Raw genomic sequence first — 26,451 nt, forward strand, 5'->3', positions numbered from 1 at the left:
CTCTAATATCTGTTAAGGACAAGCTGTGTTTCAATATCAATTGGAAAGATAGTAAACCCATAGCCCCTCAATTCCTCTCCTAATTAAGACAAGGATATCAATTCCTGGCTATGAATCATGCAGAATATTTTCAGTAGTTCCATGGGGAGGATGAAATGCTGGGAACAACAACATTACAGCAAATAAACCAAACCCGTATTGTTAAAGTGACAGGCAGGTGCTTCAGTTTAAAATATTTAATGGACAATGGGCCTGTTAATTCTTTGGGGACTTTCTTTTTTAGTGTCATGGCTGCAACTCAAACATTTTTTTTCCCAAAACCGCACCTGATCTGAAAAGGCAATGCAGATCAACAGTCCCTCCACAGAGAATTCTAACAGACTTCACAGCATCTGCGAAATAAGCAGCATTAGCACCTCCGTGATACATATAAAAGTCTTCTAAACAAGGCTCCCCACACAAAACTGGACAAAGTCCTTTCTTAACGTTGTTAAATTCTGTGCCAGTGAGGATGTCATTACAATATACATTATTTGTCAGTTTGTATGAAATCCTCTGACTAATCAGATCTTCTGACAATTCTATATTGTCACTATCAATCTCTGTACCTGTAGTCACACCAAGGACATCTGTAGGGTTTTTCCCCAGTATGTACACGTTTGTGTCGTGTCAGATGGGACTGGGTTGTGGAGGCAAAGTTACATTCATCACATTTAAATGGCTTCTCTCCTGAAATAAAATAAAAGTGATTCATATTTAGAAGTAGAAAAAGCAAGGCTATTCTTTTTTTCTGTTTAACGATGATCTAACAAGAGTGAGAAAAGGAAGTTTTAAAAAATATACAACTTAAATGCAAATTATTTTACTTACTTTATTGTGTGTATTACATACATTAACTGTTTTTCTCTGGCTTAAATGATTCTATTATCACTGTGGCTTGTCATTTCCATAAAACCACTAGTTGTGTTAAACTGTATGTATTTAGCAGCCATACAAATCATCTACTATGAATTAATTTGCATAAATGCTATTCTATTGGATGTTTATCTGCTTTTAGAAAACAATATGGTGGAGATCAATCTTTGTTACAACTTGAAGCATAGTAACAGATTCTTTATGAATAACTTAACATTCACTAGTACCATTTATGTGGTTATAGGTGTATGCTAATAGACGGTGCCTAAACCATAAAGTAGATTCACAGTAACAGTTACTTTTAAAAAAATGTGATGCTATATTTTGAACCTTATCCCCAGGTAGGTCTCCACATATGAATGTGAATGTCTTTTCCTATTTTCAGATCTTAAGCCAACATAATTTCAAAAGACAGGACTGAGTTAGTTTTCAGACTGAACAGATGTTCAACAATTTATCACACAATAATACATGTGGATAACTAGAAGCATTTGACTGGAAAGAGACTGGAAGAACAAAATAATGGCAGTAGCTCAATCAGAAAAAGAGAAAATAAGAATAAGCACTGTATTAGCCCTCAATAATCCACTCATTCCTCTGAATCAAAGACAGCTTTGAGAGCAGTTCTGCTAGTATACCTTTTACAACAGCTTAATATAAAATTTCCTTTATAGCAAAGTAGCTCTGCCAAATTTATGCATATATTAAACAACCTAATTTGCACATTTACAAATAATTTGCACATAGCCTTAATATGATAATCTGTGTTGAACGTCCTGGGTGAAAGTAACAGGAGAAATAACATGTGTCACTTTCAAAAATTCACTTTCATGATTTCTTAGAGGGGGGTGTGTGTGTGTGTTAGTGGGAGAATGGATGACTGCAATAGTGTTTCATGAGAAATTATTATGTTCTGGAACAAAAAAAAATATACCCTACTTTCAAATATGTATTGATGGTGACTATACTCTGGTAAATATCAATTCAGTGGCCATATTCTCATGAAATGATAAACCAGATTTTTTTTATACTAGTGATAATGTGCAAGCTCATGTTGTTCCAATTGCTCTCAATAGCTGTTGCAAAGGGCACAGCTAACAAACCTAGAATAGGACAGAATTGGAAGGAATCATCAGGGATTTGAAAGTAGACTATACTTTTTGTAACTCTGATAGAGAGAAAAAAGGCTTTCCTTTTGTGCCCATCAAGTGTATAAGGTGTGCATGATCAATACATGATAAGAGAGAGAGAGAGAGAGAGAGAGAGAGAGAGAGAGAGAGAGAGAGAGAGAGAGAGAGAGAGAGAGAGAGAGAGAGAGATGCTTGTACTTTTTTCCTATGATTCTACTTTATGGATTCCACTTGATAAAAAGCTTCCACAAAAGAGACCTAAAACAAGATGGAGCAACGACGTCAGCAAGTATTGCAAGTCCAACTGGCAAATGAAAACTCAAGACCATATTGATTGGAAACATGCAGAAGAGGCCTTGGTTCTGCTGTGGATAGACAATGGTGATGATGGTGGTGACGATAATGATGATGACGACAACTCTTTTTTTTAACCTGCAGATTATTTTTTTCAGTATGTTCTAATGTTACTGCTCATTTTGTTTTATTCTGCTGGTATTATTGCTTTCAAGGCCCACTGATTCCTTTTTTTATTTTTTAAAAAACATTTTAAAAAGTCAACAAACAAATAAAGCAATATACAAGCCTTTATAGTTTTTGCTTCTGAATGGGGTAAATTGCATCTGAAATCCAGATCGTCATACATAGTTCCCTGATCTGTGTACACAGAGGTTTCACTCAAGATGGTGTTCCTGCTCTATTTAATGAAGAGAGGAAATGTATGCATGAAAAGAGATGCAAATGAAAAATATCTTGAGCAGAAACTATAGAGGACCACAAGAAGGATCCACTGAGATTAATCTGAAACAAATGAAAGTCTTCTTCCAACAATACAGGAAGAATGAAGAACAAACTGACAACATTTTTTTGAGAGAGAATGGTCAGTATTCAGGAAAGTTGGTGAGATAGCTTACTTCCAATAAAACCTACCATTGAAAATCTCATGTAATTAGATTTTGAACATTCCTACAAATACTGGCTTTGTTAGAAGTTAATAACAATTCTCTTCAAACATCACATTCTCTCCTAATAAGCATTTAATGAAAAAGCACAAAGCATACTGGGTTAGTTATACTTTATATGGAATATTTTTCTTTTTTTGCACTGGGCTGGGGGTGAAAGAACAAGGCTACATATTACATTAAATTCAGTGCCAAGTAATGTAACTGCACATTAAAAGTCAAAGTGCAGTTCACATGAGAAATAGAAACGCAAAGTGAGCCACTCATCTGGATAAAATACATATATTATTAAATTTTATCTCTTTATTACGTTGACCTATAAATTCCTAGATGTGCAAGACTGAAATGAGCAAATGGAACTGATCACACAAACAGGATCGGTGTAGGTCACATAAGCCACTGACTTCAAAAATTCATGAGACACTTTGAACAAAGGCACAAACTGTTGGAGGTTATTTCTGTAGCTTCATAGTAACTGCCTCAGAATTGCGATGTGTATGAAGCTTGGCTTTCATATTCATCAAGATCTCCACGCCTCATGAAAGTTGATATACATGTGTGCACATACGTGCGCTCTCTTACTCCCTCTCTCTTGCACACACACACACACACACACTCTCACACACACAATTTTACATTTCTGTTAGCTATGTAGATCACCACCTATTTTTATACACACTTTTTACTACCTTCCTCCCAAACCTATTAAGCAACAGCAGTGAAATTAAAAAAATAAAATAAAATTTTGCTTAAAATATAAGGGAATTTGAACGTAAGAAGCCAAGGGATCACAAGCAGCAGTATTTGTTTTTAATACAGTTAGGCCAAAATGATGAAATATTCATCGTAATTTCACAATTTATGCTCTGCATTTCATACTTGTATTGCGACTTCTCATGTATGTACACAAGAACAGGAAATTGTGTTTCAATGTGTGCTTCATTTTCACATACCCCTTGCTTACCTTACCTTTCCCTGTTCCCCAAGTCATTGTAACTACCTGTGATAACAAGAGGCATCTACCTAACCCCAAGTCCAGAACCTGGTTCATTATTTATAATTAAAAGATCAAAAGCACTGTCAGCAATATGTTAATGTAGCTAGCAATGGTATTTAGGTTGATTAAGGATAACATAAAAGGCCAAATGTCTCTAGGAAAAAAGATGGACCAGGTGAAGGAATGGCCCAAATGAGTAGCAACCGTCAGAAAAAGGGGACGTTTTATCTGCCCTGATCCCAATACAATATTTGAGGAAAAGAACTATGAAGACTGTTCAGTTGAACCCTTGAATCTTCTTCAGTAGCCCATTCTTCTTAGTAGGTAGATGTAAATAATGCTGTAACACATTACTTGACTGGCTTATTACATATGACAACTAACCAATCATCTACAACATATATTTTGCAAGATGTATTTATAACTCTTCTCCAGCCAGCCAGCCAAACAATAACTGTGAGAGGGACCTTGGAATCCTAGTGGATGATCTCTTGAATATGAACTAGTGGCCAAAAAAAGCTAATACAATCCTGAGTTGAATAAACAGAAGAGGCATAGAATCAAGATCACATGAAGTATTTGTACCACTTTATAAAACCCTAGTAAGACCACACCTGGAATATTGGAACCAATTTTGGTCACCATACTACAAAAAAGATGTTGAAACTTTGGAAAAAGTTCAGAGAAGAGAAACTAAGATGATCAAAAGCCTGGACACTAAAACATATGAAGAACAGCTAGAGGATTTGGGTTTGGCTAGTCTAAAGTAAAGAAGAAATAGGGGTGACATGATAGCAGTATTCCAGTATTTGAGGGGCTGCTGCAAAGAAGAGGAGGGTCAAATTATTCTCCAAAGCACCAAAGGGCAGGATAAGAAACAATGGTTGAAAACTAATCAAAGAGAGAAGCAATTTGGAATTAAGGAGAAACTTCCTAACAATGAGGACAATTAACCAGTGGAACATCTTGCCTTCAGAAATCGTGGGTGCCCCATCACTGGTGGTTTTTAAGAAAAAAACAGACAGTCACTTATCTGAAATGGTATAGTTTCTCCTGCTTGAGCAGGGGGCTGGACTAGAAAACCTCCAAGGTCCCTTCCAGCTTTATTCTATTCTATTCCGTTTCCTAAAAGTGTTAAAACCATGGGGATAATTACATAACCAAACACTCAGGGACATAAGCACAATTCAAGTCAAGAACAATATACCATAGTAACCAGCAGATCTCACCTAACTATGTGGCTAATGCCAGGAGTAACTGCCAAATTTGTAACCCCTTACAAAAGGCAAACAGAGTCCGAGGCATCCTAATTTCTGGAAAAATATTTTTCCATAAGGCAGGTGCCATTACTGAGAACAAATGGCTATAACCTCCAACAAGATGACATTGTTTAATGGAAGGAATCTGGGGCATATCCTCTCTGCTGTAATTGGTAGGACAAGCTGATACAATAGGACGTAGGTGAGTCTTACTTTTATATAAGTAAACTATAAATAATGAATGGCACAATAATAACATGAATGAAATTATCCATGCTATAATATGTGCATATTTCACTTTAAAAACACAGTGGCAGTGACGGTCAACATTCAGGGAGACTATTTTTTAACTAAGTTTGTTTCAAAATACAGAAATTATTAAAACTTAACGGATAATCATTTTCAGTTTGCAAAGTTAAAGCCTATTTAATCATCTGGTTCAACCCAGAAAAGTTATGTTAAAAAGAATATAACTTGGGAGGACAATTTATTGATAGGGATGGCCCGTGTCATCTAAGCATCAATCTTGAATAATGCTTTATTTATTTTCTACATATAGATACCAGATGAGGAAATAAATGCCTACCAGAAATGATCCCCAACATATCTGTACATCTCATAAGCCATAAAACAGTATTGTGACTGACAATCAGATATATGTTATGAGTCTTCGTAAACCTATTTGTGAAGGCACTAATGGGAAGGATGTGTAGCCCTTTGCAGACCCACATGGTGGGAGAGATTTTAGTTTTAAGGGTTTGAAATTGCATTGCCTGATGTATATTGTTTAGCTTCTATCTTCTACTGTACTAAAATTACTGCCAATAAAGGAGAATATGCAAGAATTACATATGCAATTTCAATCTGCCTGAAAATCTGTTTGCTAGAATCTGTATTTGCTGTTCATGCCTTTAATGATACATGGATCTCTTTCTATCATGAATGGAAATAATAAAGTTTTTGCACAAAAATTACACTGGACAGGACCTGGAAACAGTAATGATGTTAAGGAGAATGGGGGTAAGGTCTGAGTATGGTTTTTTTAAATGTTTTGGTTTGGGAGGGAATAATTTAAAAATGTGCATTAAACAACTGTGGTCTATCCTAAAACCTGGTGGAGTGGGGGATGTAGTCCTCTGACCCTGTAAAAAGAATGTGCAACATATGTTTTTATTAAAAAAGCAATCACACAAAACGACCAATTTGGATACAGATTTTGCTTCAAGTGAACTGCCTGAGTAAAATCTATACCCAAACTACATTGTGTAAGACATTGTGTAAGACAACAATCCTAACTAGATCAGCAAAGGGCAGGGAGTCCTCTTTGGGATCAGGCCTGAAAGAAAATCCCAAATCTTCAGAAATCCATTCTTCAAAGTCTACTCTTATAAATAGTTACAAGGACCCATTGCAGAAGGAAAATATACAAAGCATGAAAAATGAAAGAATTGGAGAGATAGTAGTAAAGCACAAAGTCAGTCCTCCCCCATTGTCAAGCATCTGTCAGACAAGGATAGCACTCTGGTGGATATCAATTCACCCGATGCCTGGAAGATGAGGGGAGTGGGGAGGCTTATTAAGCTGGCCAAGATTCCTAAACTGCATGTGAAGATCGGCTGTCTTGCCCTTGAATCAAGGGTCTGTGACAGGTGATAAAAGTAAATCTTGAACCAGGAGATGTTTTGTGTCAAGCCCCTAGACAGTTTGTATTGCAGCAGGGAATTATTTAAGCCATTTAAACCACTTTTGATACCTATCCCCTTCAAGCCTGTCTATAATTTGCTTGGGTACTCTGTGTACAAGGACAGCTATGTCAAAGAACACAAAATACAAAATGGTGTTCTGAAGCAAGGTGCAACAAACAAAAGAAAAAGGTGGGGGGAGAGCCATGGCATCAGCCTGAGTACACTGAATCCAGTGGAAGGTACATTGTACTGCTTTTGGAGAAGAAGGCAGGAGGAATAGGTAATTTTTCTGTGAAAAAACCATCTTTGATTGTTTGTGCCACAGAGGCGGATAAATGCCAAAAAGACAGATCCTTCTGTCTGCAAGATACTGTCCTATATAGTACAGAGTTAATAGCAAAGTAATAACAAGCCTCTGGTTGTGACATAAAACATAAACCTAGGCCAGCTGGATGTAGACTCCATGATCTATAACTTGTAAATGCCTGCATTCAGATACTCTGCCAGGGTGGGATAAACAAATAAATGCCAACGTGAATTAACGATTCACTCTATAAAATCAACTATTTTAATTAGAAGGAAAGAAATATTTCCATATTTAGGCATAATAATGTCTCAATGGATACATAGAGAATATAAGGTCTTCTATGACAGGGGTCCCCAAAACCTGGTCAGTGGACTGGCACCGGGCCGCAGCATGCCAGAAACCGGGCTGCGCAAACAAGCAAAGGCCCATCCGCTGGATGCAGGCAACATTCAAACCACACCCCCTCTGGTCCAAGGAAAACCCTCTCTTCACGGAACTAGTCCTTGGTTGCCCAAAAGGTTGGAGGCCACTGCTCTATAGAACATGAACTGAGACAGCATGAATTGCATCCATGCATTTCCCTTCAGTTCCATGGACAATGGCTGATTTCACATACTATGTAACACGAAAACATAGTTTATTTTTGGTTTGGTATCTTGTGCAAAGTAAACCATTGTAGTTTGTAAAGCACTATTGACTAAGCTAAACCACTTAGCATGTGGTGGGAACCAAGTCAATTGTGGTTTACTTAGCAAATAATGGGATAGTATCAGAAGTGAATCCAATCATTCATTGTGTGGTCACAGATAAGTCAGCTTCAAGTCACCTTGTAAAATGGGCATGTAGAACTACCTCACAAGTTTGCCATGGAATTTAATTTAAAGTTCTACAAAACAATATGCGATTGTGACTACGATGAACACAATTAGCAGACAGAGATGAAGGCAGAAAAAGTATTCAAATAAAAGGCTAACCTTGTTGAAAAGCTTGGCTGCTCAAAATTCAGACTAAAACAGAATGCTGTAAAAGTGAGCAAATACGACTATCATTATGAATAATATATTCTTTAATCTGATACAATGAGAAGAATATATGTACATTAGAACAGAATTAAGGTCATTGCTGCACTGAGGGAAGAATCATTTGAGACACTTGTCTAGTTTATTCTGTGTATCATCCACTGGGGCATTCATCCAATCGACAGACTTCTTTTAACTGAGTGTACATACAGGGTAATAGCCACAAGCATGATTTCTACTCATGGTAGGTATCTATGAGACACACAACATTTTGTTATATGGTATACAAGCCATTTTACTTCTGTACAGAAATTACAATATGTGGAAAAACTGCAGGCTGTAAAACATCTAGAATCTCACTTAACCATTCTTTTCCCAGTCTTACAATTATTGGAAAAGTTCCCAAACTGGAAAAATTGGATTTTAATAACAATGGCATTTCCAGCTTGCAAATCGAAAAACAAAATTGTACAAATGATATAAGTTTCAGAAAGAGTTTAATATATACCTCATTCGTTGTGTCTTCCAATAGTTTCAAAAGGCTTACCCATAATTTGAACAACTGAGGTTAATAATACAAGGGCTTTTTGTCAATCCAGCTAACTGAAAAACTTTATCACATTTCACAGCCTGCCAAGAAACTGACCTTTATCTGCCAGTACATACATTTTTTAACATTTTATAGCTGAAGTCCATATAAAAGCAGTTATCTCTGTCAGCCAATGATAATCTAGAAAGCCTCTTAAGAACTGCCACTTTTAATTTCACAATAGAGATGGCACAAAGAACATCACAATTTGCACATGCAAATTTTATTAAATTATACTAATTATGCATGGGCAAGCAATGCAAATTAGACATGGAGCTCCAATACATATATTCCTATTTCTCTACACTATAGAGGAATGTATAAAGATGGCTCCCTATTGTTAACATTTTGATACATGGTAGGAGTGAACACTGATTCAGACATGCATGTCCATTAATGGATTACAGCAATGACTGTGCAAGAGAAGTACATGATAACCATAGCACCACCGAAAGAATTTTCAAGTCATCTTAAACACAACATTAATCAAAGGGCTAAATTCAAATATTCATGCCTATACTCAAGTGCTGTGAACAAGATCTGAGTTGACAAACCAGGCTGCCGCTACACTTAGTAGCTATCTAAATAGTGTGCTTAAAGAAGGAAAATACTGCATTCATACATTTATTTATTTATTTATTTATTTATTAGTTTTTATAAACCGCCCTTCTCCCGAGGGACTCGGGGCGGTGTACAGAGGAAGGAAGGTATACAGATTGAACAATAAAGATAATAAGAAACACTAATGAACACAAACTGGGACCCCAATTAACGCTATCATGCCAGGCCAGCCTGCTGAAACAGGAAAGTTTTTAAGTCGCGACGGAAGGTACGGAGGTCAGGGGCCATCCGGATTTCTGTTGGTAAGGTGTTCCAGAGGGCTGGCGCACCCACTGAGAATGCCCTCCCCCTGGGGGCCACCAGCCGACATTCCTTGAGCGGTGGCACCCTGAGGAGGCCCTCTCTGTGGGAGCGCACAGGACGGTGGGGTGCTGACATCGGCAGAAGGTGCTCCCGAAGGTAGTCCGGACCCATGCCATGTAGGGCTTTGTAAGTCATCGATAGCACCTTGAACTTCACACGGAAGGCAGCCGGAAGCCAGTGCAGCGCACGGAGGAGAGGTGTGATATGGGAGTATCGGGAGGCTCCCAAGAGTGTCCGTGCCGCCGCACTTTGCACCAGTTGAAGCTTCCGAGTGGATCTCAAGGGCAGCCCCATGTAGAGAGCGTTACAATAGTCTAGGCGAGATGTCACAAGGGCATGGGTGACTGTACGTAAGGAATCCAGGTCCAGATAAGGCCGTAGTTGGCGAATTAGTCGAACCCGGGAGAAGGCCCCCTTGGTCACAGCTCCAATGTGGTCTTCCAGGGAGAGCTGCGAGTCTAGGAGGACACCCAGGTTGCGGGCCCTATCAACAGGGGGAAGTAACTTGTCCCCAATGTTAAGCAGTGGGACGTTCTGAATCTCCTGGCTTCCCGGTACGTACAGCCATTCAGTCTTGTCCGGGTTCAGTTGAAGCCTGTTTCTCCCCATCCATTCCCGGACCGCTTTCAGGCAGCGGGACATCACGTCTAGGGCATCACTGATATTGTTTGGAGTTGAGATAAAAAGCTGGGTGTCATCAGCATACTGATGGTACCCTACTCCAAAACTGCGAATGATCTCACCCAGCGGTTTCATGTAGATGTTGAACAGGAGAGGCGAGAGGACCGACCCCTGAGGGACTCCGCAAGCGAGAGGCCTCGGGGTCGACCTCTGTCCCCCTGTCAGCACCGACTGCGAGCGACCCTGGAGAAAGGAGGAGAACCAACGCAGAACCGTGCCTCCCACTCCCAGTCCCCTGAGGCGTCGCAGCAAGATACCATGGTCGATGGTATCGAAAGCCGCCGAGAGGTCTAATAAGACTAGGACAGAGGAATGGCCCCTGTCCCGGGCTCTCCAGAGATCATTCATCAGAGCGACCAATGCCGTCTCCGTGCTGTTCCTTGAAGTGAACAAATGCAAGGACTCCATTACTGAGCAAACAAATGAGTGTACGTAAAAAGCCATATACATATACGTGCATATACACAAAATCTAACTCAGAGGTCCCCAACCTTTTTGGCACCAGGGACCGGTTTCATGGAAGACAATTTTTCCATGGATTTGGGGGGGGGGGAGAGTTTTCAGGATGATTCAAGTGCATTACATTTATTGTAAATTTTCTAAATAAACAAACAAACAAATAAATAATGCACTTTATTTCTATTACTGTATTAGATTAGACCACCTGTAAGAAAGTGGGAAGGAAAAGAGACAATCCTAAACTCAGCCTTCCAGCAAAACAAGTCAAAAACCCAAAACGGTGAGGAAGTGATGAAAAAAAAACCATTCAAAAAAGAGAAACAGAGAGGGGAAAAAACATGAGAGAGAGAGAGAGAGAGAGAGAGAGAGGGGGGGGGGAGAGGGAGGGAGGGAGAGAACAGAACTCAGCACTGAGCAAGTGCAGCAGCCTTGGAAAAGGTGCAAATGAGAGAGGGATTCTCTTGGAGACACAGTACTTAAGGCAGACATGTCAAACACAAGGCCCGGGGGCCGGATCCGGCCCGCAAAGTGGTTTCATGCGGCCCGCGAAGCCATCCTGGAAACAGTGAAAGAACGGCCCCCGCTGCCTTGGCCCTGGCCCAGAGACCCTCCTTCTGCCAGAGACCCTCAGATCTGTCCCACTCCTGCCCAGACCCCCATAGGCACCCTTAATGCGAATGAGGTAGAGCTGGCCACGCCCACCCAGTAGGCCATATGCACTCTAGCCACGCCCACCCGGTAGGCCATGCCCACCCTGGCCATACCCACCCGGCCCCCTGACGGCAACCGCAATGCTGATGCAGCCCTCAATGAAATTGAGTTTGACACCCCTGACTTAAGGGGAAATGTAGATTCTCCCCTCCCCCATTGTAAGCCAAGTAGTAGCCTGCTTGGCTTGGAGACTTGCAGAGCTTCATGAAGAAAGGAGGAAAACACACACACACACACACACACACACACACACACACACAATTGCACCAAATTAAACCTCGAAAAGCAGGCAGGATGTTGCCAAAACACAAAGCACCTGGAGCATCAGAAATAAAAGTGCAGTGGAGGTCTTAGAAAAGGTGCAGACGAGAGAAAGAATCCCTTGGAGACACAGTGCTTAAGGTGAAAGGTAGCTTCTCCTGCCTCTATTTGCACTCTGAGAAAGACACCCTCACACACACATACTCTGGGGAGGGGGTCCCCCTCTGAGGCTTTGGGGGAACTCCCGGTTACAAGCTGAGCTGGCGCACGTTTGTCTTGCAAATTTGGAGAATTGCACGAAGGGAGCAGGAGCCCAGATGGGATGCCGGAAGGGGGAGAGGAGGAAAGTGAGAAAGAAGAGAAGGAGGAAGAAGAGGGAGCGGGACCAGGAAGAGAAGGAGGAGGCAGAAGAAGAGGGAGCAGAAAAAGCAGGAGGAGGGAGAGGAGGAAGGATGCAGAGCTCAGATGTTACAAACCAGTTGTAAACGCAGCCGTCGGAGGACCTTGCCCTACCACTCTCCCATCCCTGCCCAGACCCCTGCAGACTTGCCACATTCCTGGAGGCAGAAGACACATTTTTAGTACACCTCCAGCTGCATGGCACAGTTCCAGTACTGGACCGCGGACTGGGGTTTGGGAACCCCTGGTCTAACTGACAAAAAACTGTAAATTATGGAACGTTTTAACAATTAAAACCCATTTTCACTATTCAGAGTACAGGTAGTCCTCAACTTACAACAGTTCCATGCAAAGTTATAACGGCATTGGGAAAAGTGATTTATGACCATTTTTCACACTTATGACCGTTGCAGCATCCCCATGGTCACGTGATTTACATTCAGATGCTTGACAGCTGAGTCATATTTATGATGGTGGCAGGGTCCCAGGGCTGTGTGAAAGTCACCTTTTGCAACTTCTGTCAAGCAAAGTCAATGGGGAAGCCAGATTCACTTAACAGTCGTGTTACTAAATTAATAACTGCAGTGATTCACTTAACAAATATAGCAGGAAAAGTCATAAAATGGGGCAAAACTCACTTAACAAATTTCTCACTTAGCAACATAAATTTTGGGCTCAGTTGTTGTCGTAAGTTGAGGACTACCTGTATAAGCATTAAGCATGAAGATGAAACAGGATCCTGTTTTTTAGTTGACCTTCCAGGTTGATAGGAAAATTTGCAACCCTCCATAAGATAGATAACCTTCATTACTAATGTCAGCTTCCATGTTTATTATTTTTATAATAACTACATGATCAGGACTCATGTTCTAAAGAGTCCAGAAGTCAGAGAACTACAATCTTCTTCCCTTTATGCCATGTTCTTTTCTTTCCCTGTGTTGTTCATATCCTGCCCTGCGTTCCAAGATTCTAGTATTATGAAAAGCCTGTCTATCTTTTTTTATGCAACACATTATTTTATATACCCTGGTATGTTCTTTTATAAGCTAAAAATGCCATAAAGTCTGTATTCTTTCTTAACAGAGGATTTCCTCTAGCTTCTTGACTGTATCCTTTCCAACTTTGCCCTACCATCTTTGAGATGAATGATCAAAAACTTTCACAGAATTTCAGTTATGTGCAGTAACTACAAGTTGATAAATTCTTTAACAAATTGAGTGGATTTTTAAAATTTTTATTCTTTTCTAAGATTCACCCCTGAAGCTGACCTTTTTTCAACCAAGCCAACAGCTTCGTCACATTCCAACATCATTTTTGGTCAATTGCATCTACTGAAACTTCATCAGTACATAAATGAAGAGGGGATATTTCGTCTTCATAAGCAATTTTACAGTTGCTTATACTGAAGACCATCTTCTTTCTATTTCTCCAGTTTCAGAGATCCTTCAAGAGCTCTTCACCACTTTCTTTTTTGGGTTTTGCTTCCTAAGATAAATTGGTGTTGCAAACAAAGTAAATCCATCACTGCTCTTCCTAATAATTTAAGAATAACTTTTAGTATAATACCAGCCCCACAGTTTACATTCTCCTTTTGTGGGAACAATTCTTTTATTCCTACTCTCTGCTTTCTATCATTTAACCAATTATTGGTTCATAAAAGACTTCATCATTTTCTCTCACTATTTCAGATGTGGCTCAAATATCTCTGGTGCAGGTCTTTATCAAGAGGTGTTTTGTGGTTTTTTTTAAAGAGCCCGAGTAAACAATGTCAACCAAATCAGCCTTATAAACCAGCTTGCTGACATTCCAAAAGATCTATAAAAGATTACTGAGGCAAAACTTCTCTCTACAGAAGCCATGCTGATTCAGCAAGATCTGTCCTTCTACATACTTGGCACTTCTATCTTTAACAACAATTCCATCTTTCTACCAATTTATTCAGTAAAAAGTTAAAATAACTAACTGTAACTTCCTGGAATCCTTTTAAAAAGTCGTATTATAAAAGGACTACTACTTCGAATTTAGAAGCCACTCTCAGAACACATGAACACAAACTGAATTTCAGTGCTTTTATGACCCAGCCAAATATGAACCAATGGATATTCTATGCAACATACCTGGCACCCTGTGTGCCTTGAAAGAATGGCTGAGTAGAAAATGTTCCATCTAAGCATCTCAAGTTTCTAATAGTCAGGTCATGAATTACAGAGACACCTGCTTTAAGATACCTCATAATCTTAAGGAAAAACAGCAAATTCCTTAAAAAAAAACCCCATTCAATATAATCCCTAGATACAGGGCTTTTTTTTTGTCATGGAATGCCGAAAACGGAGTTCTGGCACCTTTTTTGGATGGAACCTTGTAGGGTAGGCAAGGCGTGTTGTATGACATGTGTGAGTTCCGGCACCTTTTTCTTTTACAAAAAAAGCACTGCCTAAGCATATCCATTTGTAAAGGTAAATGAGCAGTAAAGGGATACTCCCCTTGGATTCTAATGATTTCTTTTATTCTGTATCCTGGATGACTGTTTTTTGCAGCAAAGAAGATACTGAAGGATAAAAGAGTTTAACTGACCTGTATGCTGCCTCCGATGTTTGGTGAGGGCATGACGTGTCCCACCAGCAAAGCCACAAAGGTCACACAGGAATGACTTCTCGCCTGTTGCAATAATAAACAGATGAGGGACTGCAGAGGTCACAGATCATTAAAACATATCTATCAAGGCTTTCAGGGTTACTAATTCCTCCAATCAAATGTTTCCATGTAAATATGTCAAATGGGAATGAAATTACCACTGCGGTTTATTGACTGTGATAAAATCTGAAAAGCACCACTGAACATAATTACATACTTGTCAGACCCATAAAAATTAGCTTTATTATCAATGGAATGGTTTTGTACAACTTCATTTCTGTTAGATGTCTTCCAGATGGGGCTGCTTTATGCACTTGAACAGTTTTTATGCATATCCTGATTTTTTACAATTCCCATACATCTGGCCTTTCTGTGCTTCGGAAAGGCTGCCTAGAAATGTTAATATACAGTTATTTAGCATATGTGTGAGTGTCTGATATATATATATATGTATATATATATATATATATATGGCTTTACAAAAGAAATACGTTGAACACATTTTAACTGACTTAATCACATTCTTCTTCAGAAACCTCCCAGTAATTTATACAAATTAAATTATTTCTTGAAAAGGAAATAGGCAACAATAAAAGCTTATATTATTCTGTACCAATGTGCTGTTTATGATTCTAAAACTTTCATAATAAAGAAAAAAAGAGTCTAGGATTACTTCAGAAATTGAAATAGTACTTACATTATTCATATTAAAGATTTGTCCCTATTTTACACCTCTAAATACCATTAAAAGATAGTTTTGGCAAGATTGCTACTTGTTAAAAGTGTGTAAATGTGCATTTATAAAGTATTTTTATTCTAGATAAAATTTTGCCTTTTGCAGCTTATAAATGCAGTATATCATTCTGCAGTAGCATTTTTAGTCAGTAAAGCCCAGGCATGTGAAGCAGATTCATCCCACAAGGCCAACGAAGAATGGTATTATAGAATAATAATGCTAACCTTGGAGAGAGCCAGTGAAATTATAAAACAGTGTTAAACAGCGTTAACACACAAACGAGTCATTTGGCTCATTTGGAGACAAATTGTACCCTCCCACCCATGCACCAATGGAAGGGAATTAAAGGAACTGGGAAAATATTTCAAATAAATGGCAGAATGGCTTTTATATAGGGAAGGAGGATTTACAGTATGGAAATTAAGAGGCTTGTTTCCAAATTCCTATTGGTCTTAATAAAATAGGCATCTGCTTTTAAGTTCCTTATGAAAGTACATTCTCTACAGTAGGTTAATTGTGTATGTATGCATATATGTATGCCTGCATGTTTGTATATATTGTATATTGCCATTTTCATTAGCTAATATTTATCTCGAAGACTTAAGAGGCATGGCAGTTAATACTGGCTTGAGAGACATTGTCAATTAAGGGTGACCATTATGCCACATTTTCACCATAATTTCAGTCTTCCCATCCCTCAGACCAAGCTGCCCATTCTATCTAGTTCTATTGCTTTCAGAATCCTGCCCCCAAATACATTTAACCTCTGTACTAATTTCATATTTGAACATAATTTGCAGTTTTTTTTATTTAAGCCCTCTAAGTCAGTTCTGATTCCTGACCAGGGGTCCCCAACTCCTGGTCCATGGACCGGTACCTGGCCACAGCATGCCAGCAACCGGGCCGCACAAACAAGCAAAGCCCTATCCGTGGGATGCAGGCAGCACACAAAACCACGCACCCTCCGGTCCGTGGAAAAACCTTTCTCCATGGAACCGGTCCCTGGTACCTAAAGGTTGGGGACCTCTGTCCTAGACCACTAATGGGATTCAGTTCACTATGCCTCATTAAAGCTGTGGTTTCCCCCTCCTAAATACATCAAAGGGTATATTCCTTATAGCTAAGAGCTAGACTGTGAAACAGTTTGCTTCTGAATAATCAGTTGCTGGGCCTACCACAATGATGGAGAAATGCTATCTTTGTGTCTTGCTCATGAGATTCTTGAGGGTAACTGGCTGTCCAGTGCATGAAGCACAAATGCTATATTAAACAGGTGTCTGTTTGATCCAGGACGGCTCTCAGATTTGCTATTTCTTGCTTTTTTCTTTTTCTTTCTGTCTGAAGCTCTGAGCCTTTTCTTTAGTCCCTGTTGCATCTTAGCAGCATTAACAGGTTGCAATAAGAACTTGCTGTACGTGGAAAAACTAATCCTCCAAGAAAGCTTTGTTGATAACAGCAACATCAAGAACAGAGGTTTAGTGAGCAAAATATTTATCAATTTACACACATAAGAAAACAAAACAAATGAATAAATCATCCTATATATAAGCAATTCTTTAAGATGATTGTCCTCTCTAGTGCATACAAGTCAGAGCTGGTTGTTTAGTACCACATCCTTATAAATGTTTTCCATGAATGTGCTGCATTTTGACCCAGCTGAGTAGGGCAGATATTATTTCTAGTGCTGTTTAAAAAAAAGCTAATTTTTACCAAAACAAACACAAAATACATAAATAAGAAGATTAAAAACTGAAACTTTTATTTCCACTCTGAAAAGGTTATTTCCAGAAACTGCAATTACAAGCAAGTCAATTTTCAATTTATTAATACCCTCCGGGGGAAAAAAAATTCCCTACTCTTCTCTGATTATTCTGCCATTTTGCTTTCTGCTGGCACTTGAGTTCATCATAATGCCAAATGGAAAGAAAAGGGAAAACACAAATGTAGGTATATTTTAGTACTACTCACTTAGAAACACAAATCATGTGAACTATCTAGACAATAACTCCAATTAAGACACACACTTGATTCTGAACTGAAATTCAGTTATTACAAGGCTTTCTTTTATCTTCTTTTTAGTTAGGGTGGGGAGATCTGACTGAAGTAGCAGTTTCTTCTTTTAAGAAACAAGTTGATTCTCTACTACATGTTTACTATATTATCAGGAATCCAATCAAAATTGTACTTAGTATGCCACCTACCTATGTTTCTTTATATACCATACATTCTGTAGTTTTAATTCAAAGGAGATCCCAGTAGAATTTTCTTGACTGAGAGGAAGAAAGAATTCTATGGGGCTTTCAAGAATTTCAAGACACGTAATGGCATTTAATATTTTTTCTATTATTCATTCCAGGCATATAAATAAATTTGTGGGTGGGTGGGGATAGCAGTTATTTTATTTTATCTTCCATTATTACCTTTGTGCTTCCGAGTTTGTTTTGCTTGGATACTACTGAAAGTTTGCTAGTTTGGGCATAGGCATGTATATAAGCCTAGTAGTTATTAGATGTAATCGTACCTGCCTTTATGTATGTCAGAGGATACACTGCATGTGATTTCAGTCTCTAACCATACATTAACAAACATTCATTCTTCTTCTAGGAATTACAACCTTTAGACTTTGAGATGGATCTAAGGAGCAATATATCACTTAGGGTACAGGGAGCTGATCTAACATGCCATGTTTATATGATATCAGGAATGTAATAGAAAATGGTTCTTTTCTTAACAACTTGAATTAGTTTCAAGTGTGCCACTTTGCATTCAAATGTAGAAAGACACGGAAACCAATCCTTTATTTTCCATTAGAAAACAGCCACTGTCCCCTATCTCTCATTATGGTGCAGACTACAAGACCTAACAACAAAAATCCATATTATTGATCTAACCAAGTCTCCACAATTATTCTTTAGAAGGAAACGCCGACGATAAATTACATCTGCACTGGCTTTTCATCTGCTGTTCGATATAAGTGATCTCTCAGGGCAGGCTGGAGACCTTAAATCGTCAACACCCTTGTCAAGGAAGCTAAGGAGGCCCAGGCTCCCTACAACTGCCTTGAAAGAACTTTTAACCTGTAATTTCTAGCAACAACTCATTTCATTTTCAGAAAATTGTAAAATCTTTTCAGGATTTTTTAAAAAAAATTAATGAAACACTGTTTCATCTTCTCACGATATGCCTAGAGAATTTTGATTTTAAGATCATTTGTCTCCTATCTTACAGCTTCAACATGTTACTGCTACAATCTCAGATGCCTTTCTGTGTTTTCCTTATCCCATTATATTGCAGGCTATAGCACAATTCTAATATTGTCCTTAAAGAATCGGGTTAAATTAGAAATGTTTTGGTGGCTAATATTATTTTGGGTAAATATTAAAAACTTTGAAGATCTTCACTGGTATCTTTGTTCTAGTAAGTTTAAAGCAAAGGTACAGCTATTTTTTTCCTGCTGTAAACTCCACATCTTTTGTTATATTAATCTGATTTTTATTAAGGCATTAATTTAAAATTTAACCATATTGCTTTAAAATGAATGCAGCCTCAGCATTCTTGGAAGCAGCTGGTATCAAATAATGAATAATATTTCAGTTACAGCTGGTTCATATACAAAGATTTAGCTCATTTTCCTTACTGCAATCTGTCCTTTGTATATTTATTCATTTGTTTAAATATAACATATATCTCTGCTTTACTTATTACAGTAAAAGCCAATATACAATGAAAATTAACATGCAGGACAAGTAATCATTTTCCAGTAGCATTTGCTATTACTTAGTTCTAAAACGTCCACCAGTTTAGAAAATATTTTCTCTTTTTAATTTGATACATATTTGTATCTAAGCTGGATTTCACTAATCAACAGCATACATAATGATTGTGTTACTCGCCTTTTGAATCAACTTAGTTGCATAATGAAATCATTGCGTTTCCAGATGCAGGCACTTGCAGCAGCACTTTTCAATGAAATAGACCTTATTCATAGCACTTTTAATAACTGAAAATATTTATATATTCTAATAGTAGCATTACTACATTAATACTAGCATTATAAAATATCCCATAGGTGGTTTCTTCTCCTAACAAAATATCATGAAAGCAAATCTAATTTATTTTAAATATGATTTCAAGGCATAGGACCTTGAATTAAAAAAAATAGGACTGGTGAATTAAAAAAAAAATCTAAACCACTCTCTGACATGGTATTCTTTAGAAACGTTGAACTTTAGTCCCTAATTTTTCAGAAAAGCAAGGAAGAGCAATTATGACAAAAGAATTCTATGAATTGTAGTTCCGTACAAAGTTAGAGTTTAAGTTTCCAGCCATTTAAAAGGTAGAGATATACTCTAGGGCAGGGGTAGGCAACCTCGGCTCTTTTATGACTCATGGACTTCAACTCCCAGAATTCCTGAGTCAGCATCTTCTTTCTCTTCACACTTCATTGGGGAATTGTTAGAGCAGAACCCAATAGTGTATATCCAAGAGTAGCAATTGTGCTTTAATGTTTCCACAGTAAAGGCCATATCTTGGACCCCAGCTTTATTTTTACTTCCAATACAGCCATGTATACCTTTTTCCCGCCCATTTCAAGGGGAAAAAAAGCATAACCAAACCTGTATGAGTCCGATAGTGATCTTTCATGGCTGATGCAGTGAGGAAGGAATAATGGCAAGTCGGCCATGTGCACTTATAGGGCTTTTCTCCTGTGTGAAGTTTCATATGATTGTTCATGGCCCACTTCTCTGTGAAACTCCGATTGCACAAGGGGCAGGTAAATTTCCTGTGTACAAGGAGAAAATCAAGAAAGGGAGAAGAATTAACCACATGCGTGCAACACCCCCAAATTGACCAAAAAAAAAGCATGTTTTAAACTCGAACTGTGCTAAATGCACAGACTTTCATGAAGAGAATTGCAGACCTGGTCTGTCATGTCTGTATAACCAGGCATTGATTTTTCTGTCGAGACTTGGCACTTCAGCCATTTATTCTCTGCTTTGCGGTGGGGCCCAACGGGTTTGAAAAATTCTGTTACAGTCCACTCACCCCTGAGGCAAATGTGAGAATAGATTTCACCTGTACAGGCCTACACCACTTATCCGAGCATGGGCTGTCAGAGCAAAGGCTAAATGAAAAGCTATCCATAGTAAACTACTCAGACAATCACACTGCTCTATGGCAGGCTGCTGTTACTGCACTGGAGAGGTGAAATACTACTTGTAATAACCCTGTTACCATAGTAAACAGAAAAGCACTCCCCTTGCTCTCCCCCCTTCTCCCGGTAAGTCTTAAAGGGGATTGCAAAAGGTCTGCCGGCATTTGTTGAAAGGTTCAGGCTCTTCTTGAAAACAACCTCTATAGGTTGAATTGGAGGTGGTTCACTGTTTAAAACATGTCCGCAATTAAGGAATAAAACCTTACCAAAAGTAGACTTGCTCACACTTGCAAGGTGCAAGAGGTTTAATGATCCAAGTTCACTCGAGCTAAGAGAAGGAGGAAGGAGGTTATTTGGAGGAGGGGGAGATATATGTTAAACATTGTTTCAATGTTTAAGTCCAGTTGAGTCTTCCCATAATTTGGGTGTGCTTCTACCATGGAGATTCAATAGAGAAAGCTATGTTCCTAGTGGGCATTGGCATCACTTCATGATGGTAAGATTATTTAGCTCATCTAAAGGGTTTCCGACGCATTGGTAGGGTGTGAACTACTCTTTAATATAAACAAAGCCCAAAATACTTTCCTCGAAGAGGGTTTTTTTTTAAAAAAAAGCAACCAACCAACCAACCAAACAAACAAAAAACATCTTAACTGAATCTGAGTTTATGTTAGTGGCCAGTGCAGCACACAAAAAAACTAGCGTTGGTATATTTACTGCTTTTTTTGATCAATTGAACCTCCAATACAAATAGAAATCCAAAGAAAATCCTGGTCAGTTCTTGCTAATCTTCCTGTTTGTCTCTTGTTTGAGGTTTGAATCATTTATTTTTGTTAAGGAAAATATTCTGCTGCTTTTTTGTTTGAAGGACTTTATTATTTGGAACTGTAAATAAATTTGGGTTGGGTTTTTCCAGCCTATTGATTTAAAAAGAAAAAAGGGGTTGTCCTTGAAGCAAACTGGTCATAGGCTGGAACAGAACAGGGTGAAAGGGAGCCGACGTGGTGTGCCTTATAAGGTTGGCCCTGAGAAAGGCCTGGAATTCTGACGCGGTGAACTGGGCTCCGTTGTCAGAGACTACGATGTCCGTAAGCCCATGCGTTGCAAACAGTGACCGCAACACCTGCATGGTCCTTGCAGTAGTCATATTGGGAATTGGAACCACCTCCAACCATTTAGAGTCACTATCGACCACTATTAAAAACAACTGTCCCTGAAAGGGCCCGGCAAAATCTACATGGATTCTTGACCACGGTGTGTGCGTTTCCTCCCATCGGTGGACAGGCTTGCAGCATCTCCAGTCTGGACTGTTGACACATGTAACACCCATGTACTTGGGCCATGTTAGCTTTATCTAGCCCTGGCCACCAGTGGAAGCTCCTCTCCAGTACCTTCATCCGGACAATACCTGTATGGCCTTCATGCAGAGACTGGAGAACCCTGGGCCTGAGTGAGCTGGGGACTACGACCCTACTACCCCAAAGGATGCACCCCTTGTGAGCCGAAAGCTTGTTTTTCCAACTGAAAAAACTCTGGAACTCAGGGCCCCCACTATTTTCCAGCCATCCTAAGGCTGTCTGCATGGCCCATTTCTTTGCTGGGTTTGTGAACCAGCCTGTAGTCATAGGCTGAAAGGAATATAGACCACCTCAACATTCGTGGCAACAGAATTTGAGGTGTCTGCTTGATTGTTGTGAACAAGACTAGTAAGGGCTTGTGGTCAGTAAAGACCGTGAACTGCCTCCTATATAAATAATCATGGAACTTCTTGACCCCGGCCACAATGGCCAAGGCCTCTTTGTCAATTTGCACATAATTGCGCTCTGCTAAGGGCAAACTGCTCGAGTAATACGTGATGGGTGACTGTCTCCCATCCGCTAAGTGACTCAGCACAGCTCCAACCCCATATGGGGATGTATCACACGGGATGCAAACTGGCAGCTTTTCATTAAAGTGTGTGAGCACCAAGTTCGAGGACAATGCCTTGATTGCCTGGAAACTCCTTTCATGGATTTTGGTCCACTGCCATTGAGTATTTTTGTCTAAGAGCCGATGTAGCATCTCTGCCACTGCGGCCTTGTTAGGGAGGAATGAATGATAAACGTTTAGGAGGCCGAAGAAGGCTTGAAGCTCTCCCTTGGACCTAGGGCTTGGTGCCAGCTTAATCACTTTCAGCTTTGACCCTGCAGGATGGATGCCCTCAGCATCAATTCAAAACCCCAAAAATTCTGTAGACTGAATCCAAATCTTGCATTTCTCTCCTTAACCTAAGTCCCGCAGAGCGGAACTGCTGAAGGATGGCTCTAAGTTGCTCAGCCAGAACTTCTGTGGATTCCCCGGCAATGAGTACATCATTGAAGTAGGGGCAGACCCCCAGAATGTGCTCCATGATCCCCTGAAAAATCCCTGGGGCTACGCTCACCCCGAATTGAAGGCGCTTGACCTTGAAGGCCCCTGTGTATGTAACAATCATTTGGGCAGCTGTTGTGGCGTCGTCCAGCTGCAGCTGTTGATGGGCCTGCGCTAAATCTAATTTAGCGAACATGCGTCCTCCTTGCAACTATGCCAGAATATGGCTGATGACTGGGACAAGGTACACGTGCTGCTGTAGTGCCTGATTAATGGTACACTTGTAGTCAGCACATATTCGTACCTCTCTGTTGGCCTTGAGTGGCGTTACAATGGGGGTCTCCCACTCCCCACTGTCTACGGGCTGCAAAACCCCCTGACTGACAAGCTTGTCCAGCTCTGCATCCATTTTATGTTTTAACGCAAACGGCACACAGCGGGGCTTAACCCAAATTGGCACAACCTGGGGATCAAGTTTAAAAGCTATCGGAGGGCCCTTGTACTCTCCCAAACTTGGGCCGAAGACATCTGCAAATTCCTTGCAGATGGAAGACGAGTCTGTCGTTTGTGTCCGGTGGATGCCGGTCATTTGGATGCCCAATGCATCAAACTAATCGAGCCCTATGAGGCTCATACATTGGCCATCTACCACAAAAACATCTAATGGGCCTGAAAACCCCTTGAACTTCTCCGCTAGCGTGGCCTCGCCCTTGACTGCCACCCTGGAATTCTGGAAATCAGTAAGTAGTATATTAGATGGTCATAGCTTGACCCATCTGTTCTATGGCTGCAAACGTGCTTTAAACGTTCTGATGGAGATGATGGACACAGCGAAGCCTGTATCCAGTTCCATTTTACATGGAACTCCTTGAAGTTTGACCTGCAGTTGCAGCTTCTGTTTAAAGAGGTTGGTGGGCCCCAGTGTGGAAGATGCTCCGGCAGCTGGAGTGCAACCCTACTCGGTGTTGCCCCGGGGCCCTGGTACCTCTCCTGAATGGCTCATCTGGCTGTCAGCAATGTGGCCTGGTTTTCCACATGCCCAGCACGTTGCTATTCTGAAACAGCAATCCATGTGTTGATGGCGGCCTCCGCAGCCCAAGCACCCAGGAACAGAACTGCCTTGTCAGATGGCCTCGTTCACTTTTTGTGGTGCCACTGGATCTTGTTGACTTTGTGGTCGGAGTCGGTGTCTTCCAACTGTTCAGTGTCCTCGTGGACTGTTTCAGTAGTTGGAGCGCTTTTGGAGGGCCGCAATGCCTTCATGGACCCTCCAGCGGCTTTGTCCAACAGACCTATTAAGGCCTGTTGTAGAGAGACAGTCTCCTCAGTGAAGAGTTTTTGTTGGAGCTGTCTGTTCCTGAGTCCACAGACTAAGCAGTCTCTTAGTTGCTCCTCTAGGTTGGAGAAATTGCAGAGTCGCGATGCTTGATGAAGCGCTGCAATGAATTCTGTCGCCGATTTGCTGGGTTGTTGTTCGCGTTGCTTGAAGGCGTGCCTCCATGCTATCACCAATAACTTAGGCTCAAAATGGTCATGCAGTTTCTTCTTGAGGTCAGCATATATGATGATTTCTAGAAGCACCGGGGCAACCAAGTTGTCAGTGATATCGAAGGTAGCTGGCCGCACATGCAGAGGAGGGTTGCGGCCTTCAGCCCATCTTCGCTGACTTGATTTGCACGCAGGTTGTTCTCTATGCGGGAAATGTAGGACGACCATCTCTCCAGGTGCATCATGTCGAGCTTTCCAACCTTCGCCATGGTGAGAAGTCTTTGCAGCTCGTGTCTTGCATTGCCTCATGCTGCTGACTAATAGGTTTAAAGCAGTGGTTTCCCACCCAAAGACCTACTTAGCTGGCTGGAAACAACCAGTCTAGGCCGGCCCAGCAACCGTTACAAACATACATGTGAACTAAGCATTTAGCAATTGAACTAAGCAATTAGCAAGCAGTACAACATAAGCAAACACTTACAGCATATAAAAGGCCAGTACATTACAGGGATGGTCTTGACTTTTTGCACAGAAGAACCAGTATGAGTGGTTTACATTACACATTGCATCACTACATCAGGATCAGAGAGGTATCCAAGAAAGCATTCAGGAATGTAAGCTAGTTGTTACCAAAGCCTTAAATCAGTTGATGATCTGTTCACAGAAAAAAGTGCTAGGCAAAGATCTATTTTTTACAAATGGAAATATTGAACTTGACTATCCATGACGGTAATAATTTCCTGACCAAACCTCACAAACAAAGGAAAGGAAACAAAAGAGGTTTGTGGACACTTTGGCAGTCCCAGAACAGATGACCATGGAGGTATAAATTAGTGGCCAGCAGGCATTTTGCCAATCTCTGAGGGGTATTTCTTCATTCACTGACAATTGTCTGATGTCAGGATAAGATGGAAAACACTATTTTCATGGTGGAATACCATAGTCTAACTGCAGACTGCTATACTAGGCTGGACACAAAATGGAAGCTTCATCACAAAGACCTTCCTTCAGCAAAGAGTTATTGGAGCATCACTGCACCATGGGAAGCAGACTGTGTGGCTAAGTCCTCTACTGACTAAACCCATGTTGGGTGTTAGAGGTCAAAGTCTAGTGTCCCATTAAGTGATGATCAATCCATATGGGAGATAGTGATTTGGGATGTAAGAATAAACGATAAAGAATAAGGGTTAATGAATGAAATACTAGGAAAGAAACAGCAATTTTGAAGGGAATAAAAAGTTGTTTGATAGGTGGGTGAAGAATAAATGAAGAGCCCCCAGCAAAGGAAAGAGAACATAAAGTAATGCTGACATTATTTTGAATGAAAATGAAGTAGGGACTAACTGGAAGGAATTGCTGTAGAGATCTTTTTGGAATGGCAGTGATATGCTAAGAAGTGGAAGTAAAACAAAGGCAATAAATGTTAGTGTCCAAGACCAAGCTGAAGAAACAAAAATTTACAAAAACAGTATGATAAAAAATGGTAAAGCTATAAGTGATCAGCTGTAAAAATACTAAAATATGGTTGCATTTTATTTATAGTATGATTGTGAGAAATCACATAATGTGAATTGGTCTGAATTATTTTCTACAATATAGAGTTGAAGGTAAGTTGTTGGATATGGTGAGAGTAATATATGAAAAAAAAATCAAATGCCTAGTGAATGATTCAACACTGATCAGGTATTAAAAGAAAAACTTTTTATATTCCCCTTTTAATGTATTCATGAATAAATGAATGATTGTAGTATTTGTAGAAATATGAAAGTATGTGTACATTTGTGAGTAGACAAT

The 26,451-nt window shown here is 39.9% G+C and overlaps 1 protein-coding gene across 1 annotated transcript in view; it reads right to left on the minus strand.

The window, feature by feature from the left end:
* The window catches only part of ZNF407 (zinc finger protein 407), a 355,740-nt gene that overhangs the window by 131,474 nt on the left and 197,815 nt on the right, over window positions 1-26,451 (minus strand). Inside the window, exons 4-6 of the mRNA XM_083359962.1 lie at window positions 20,282-20,448; window positions 14,870-14,953; window positions 609-729 (exon numbers count right to left, since the gene is read on the minus strand). Coding sequence (XP_083216088.1) covers window positions 609-729; window positions 14,870-14,953; window positions 20,282-20,448 — 372 coding nt within the window. The remainder of the gene's footprint in view (window positions 1-608; window positions 730-14,869; window positions 14,954-20,281; window positions 20,449-26,451) is intronic.

Source organism: Vipera ursinii (assembly GCF_947247035.1).
Source record: "Vipera ursinii genome assembly, chromosome: 3".
NCBI lineage: Eukaryota > Metazoa > Chordata > Lepidosauria > Squamata > Viperidae > Vipera > Vipera ursinii.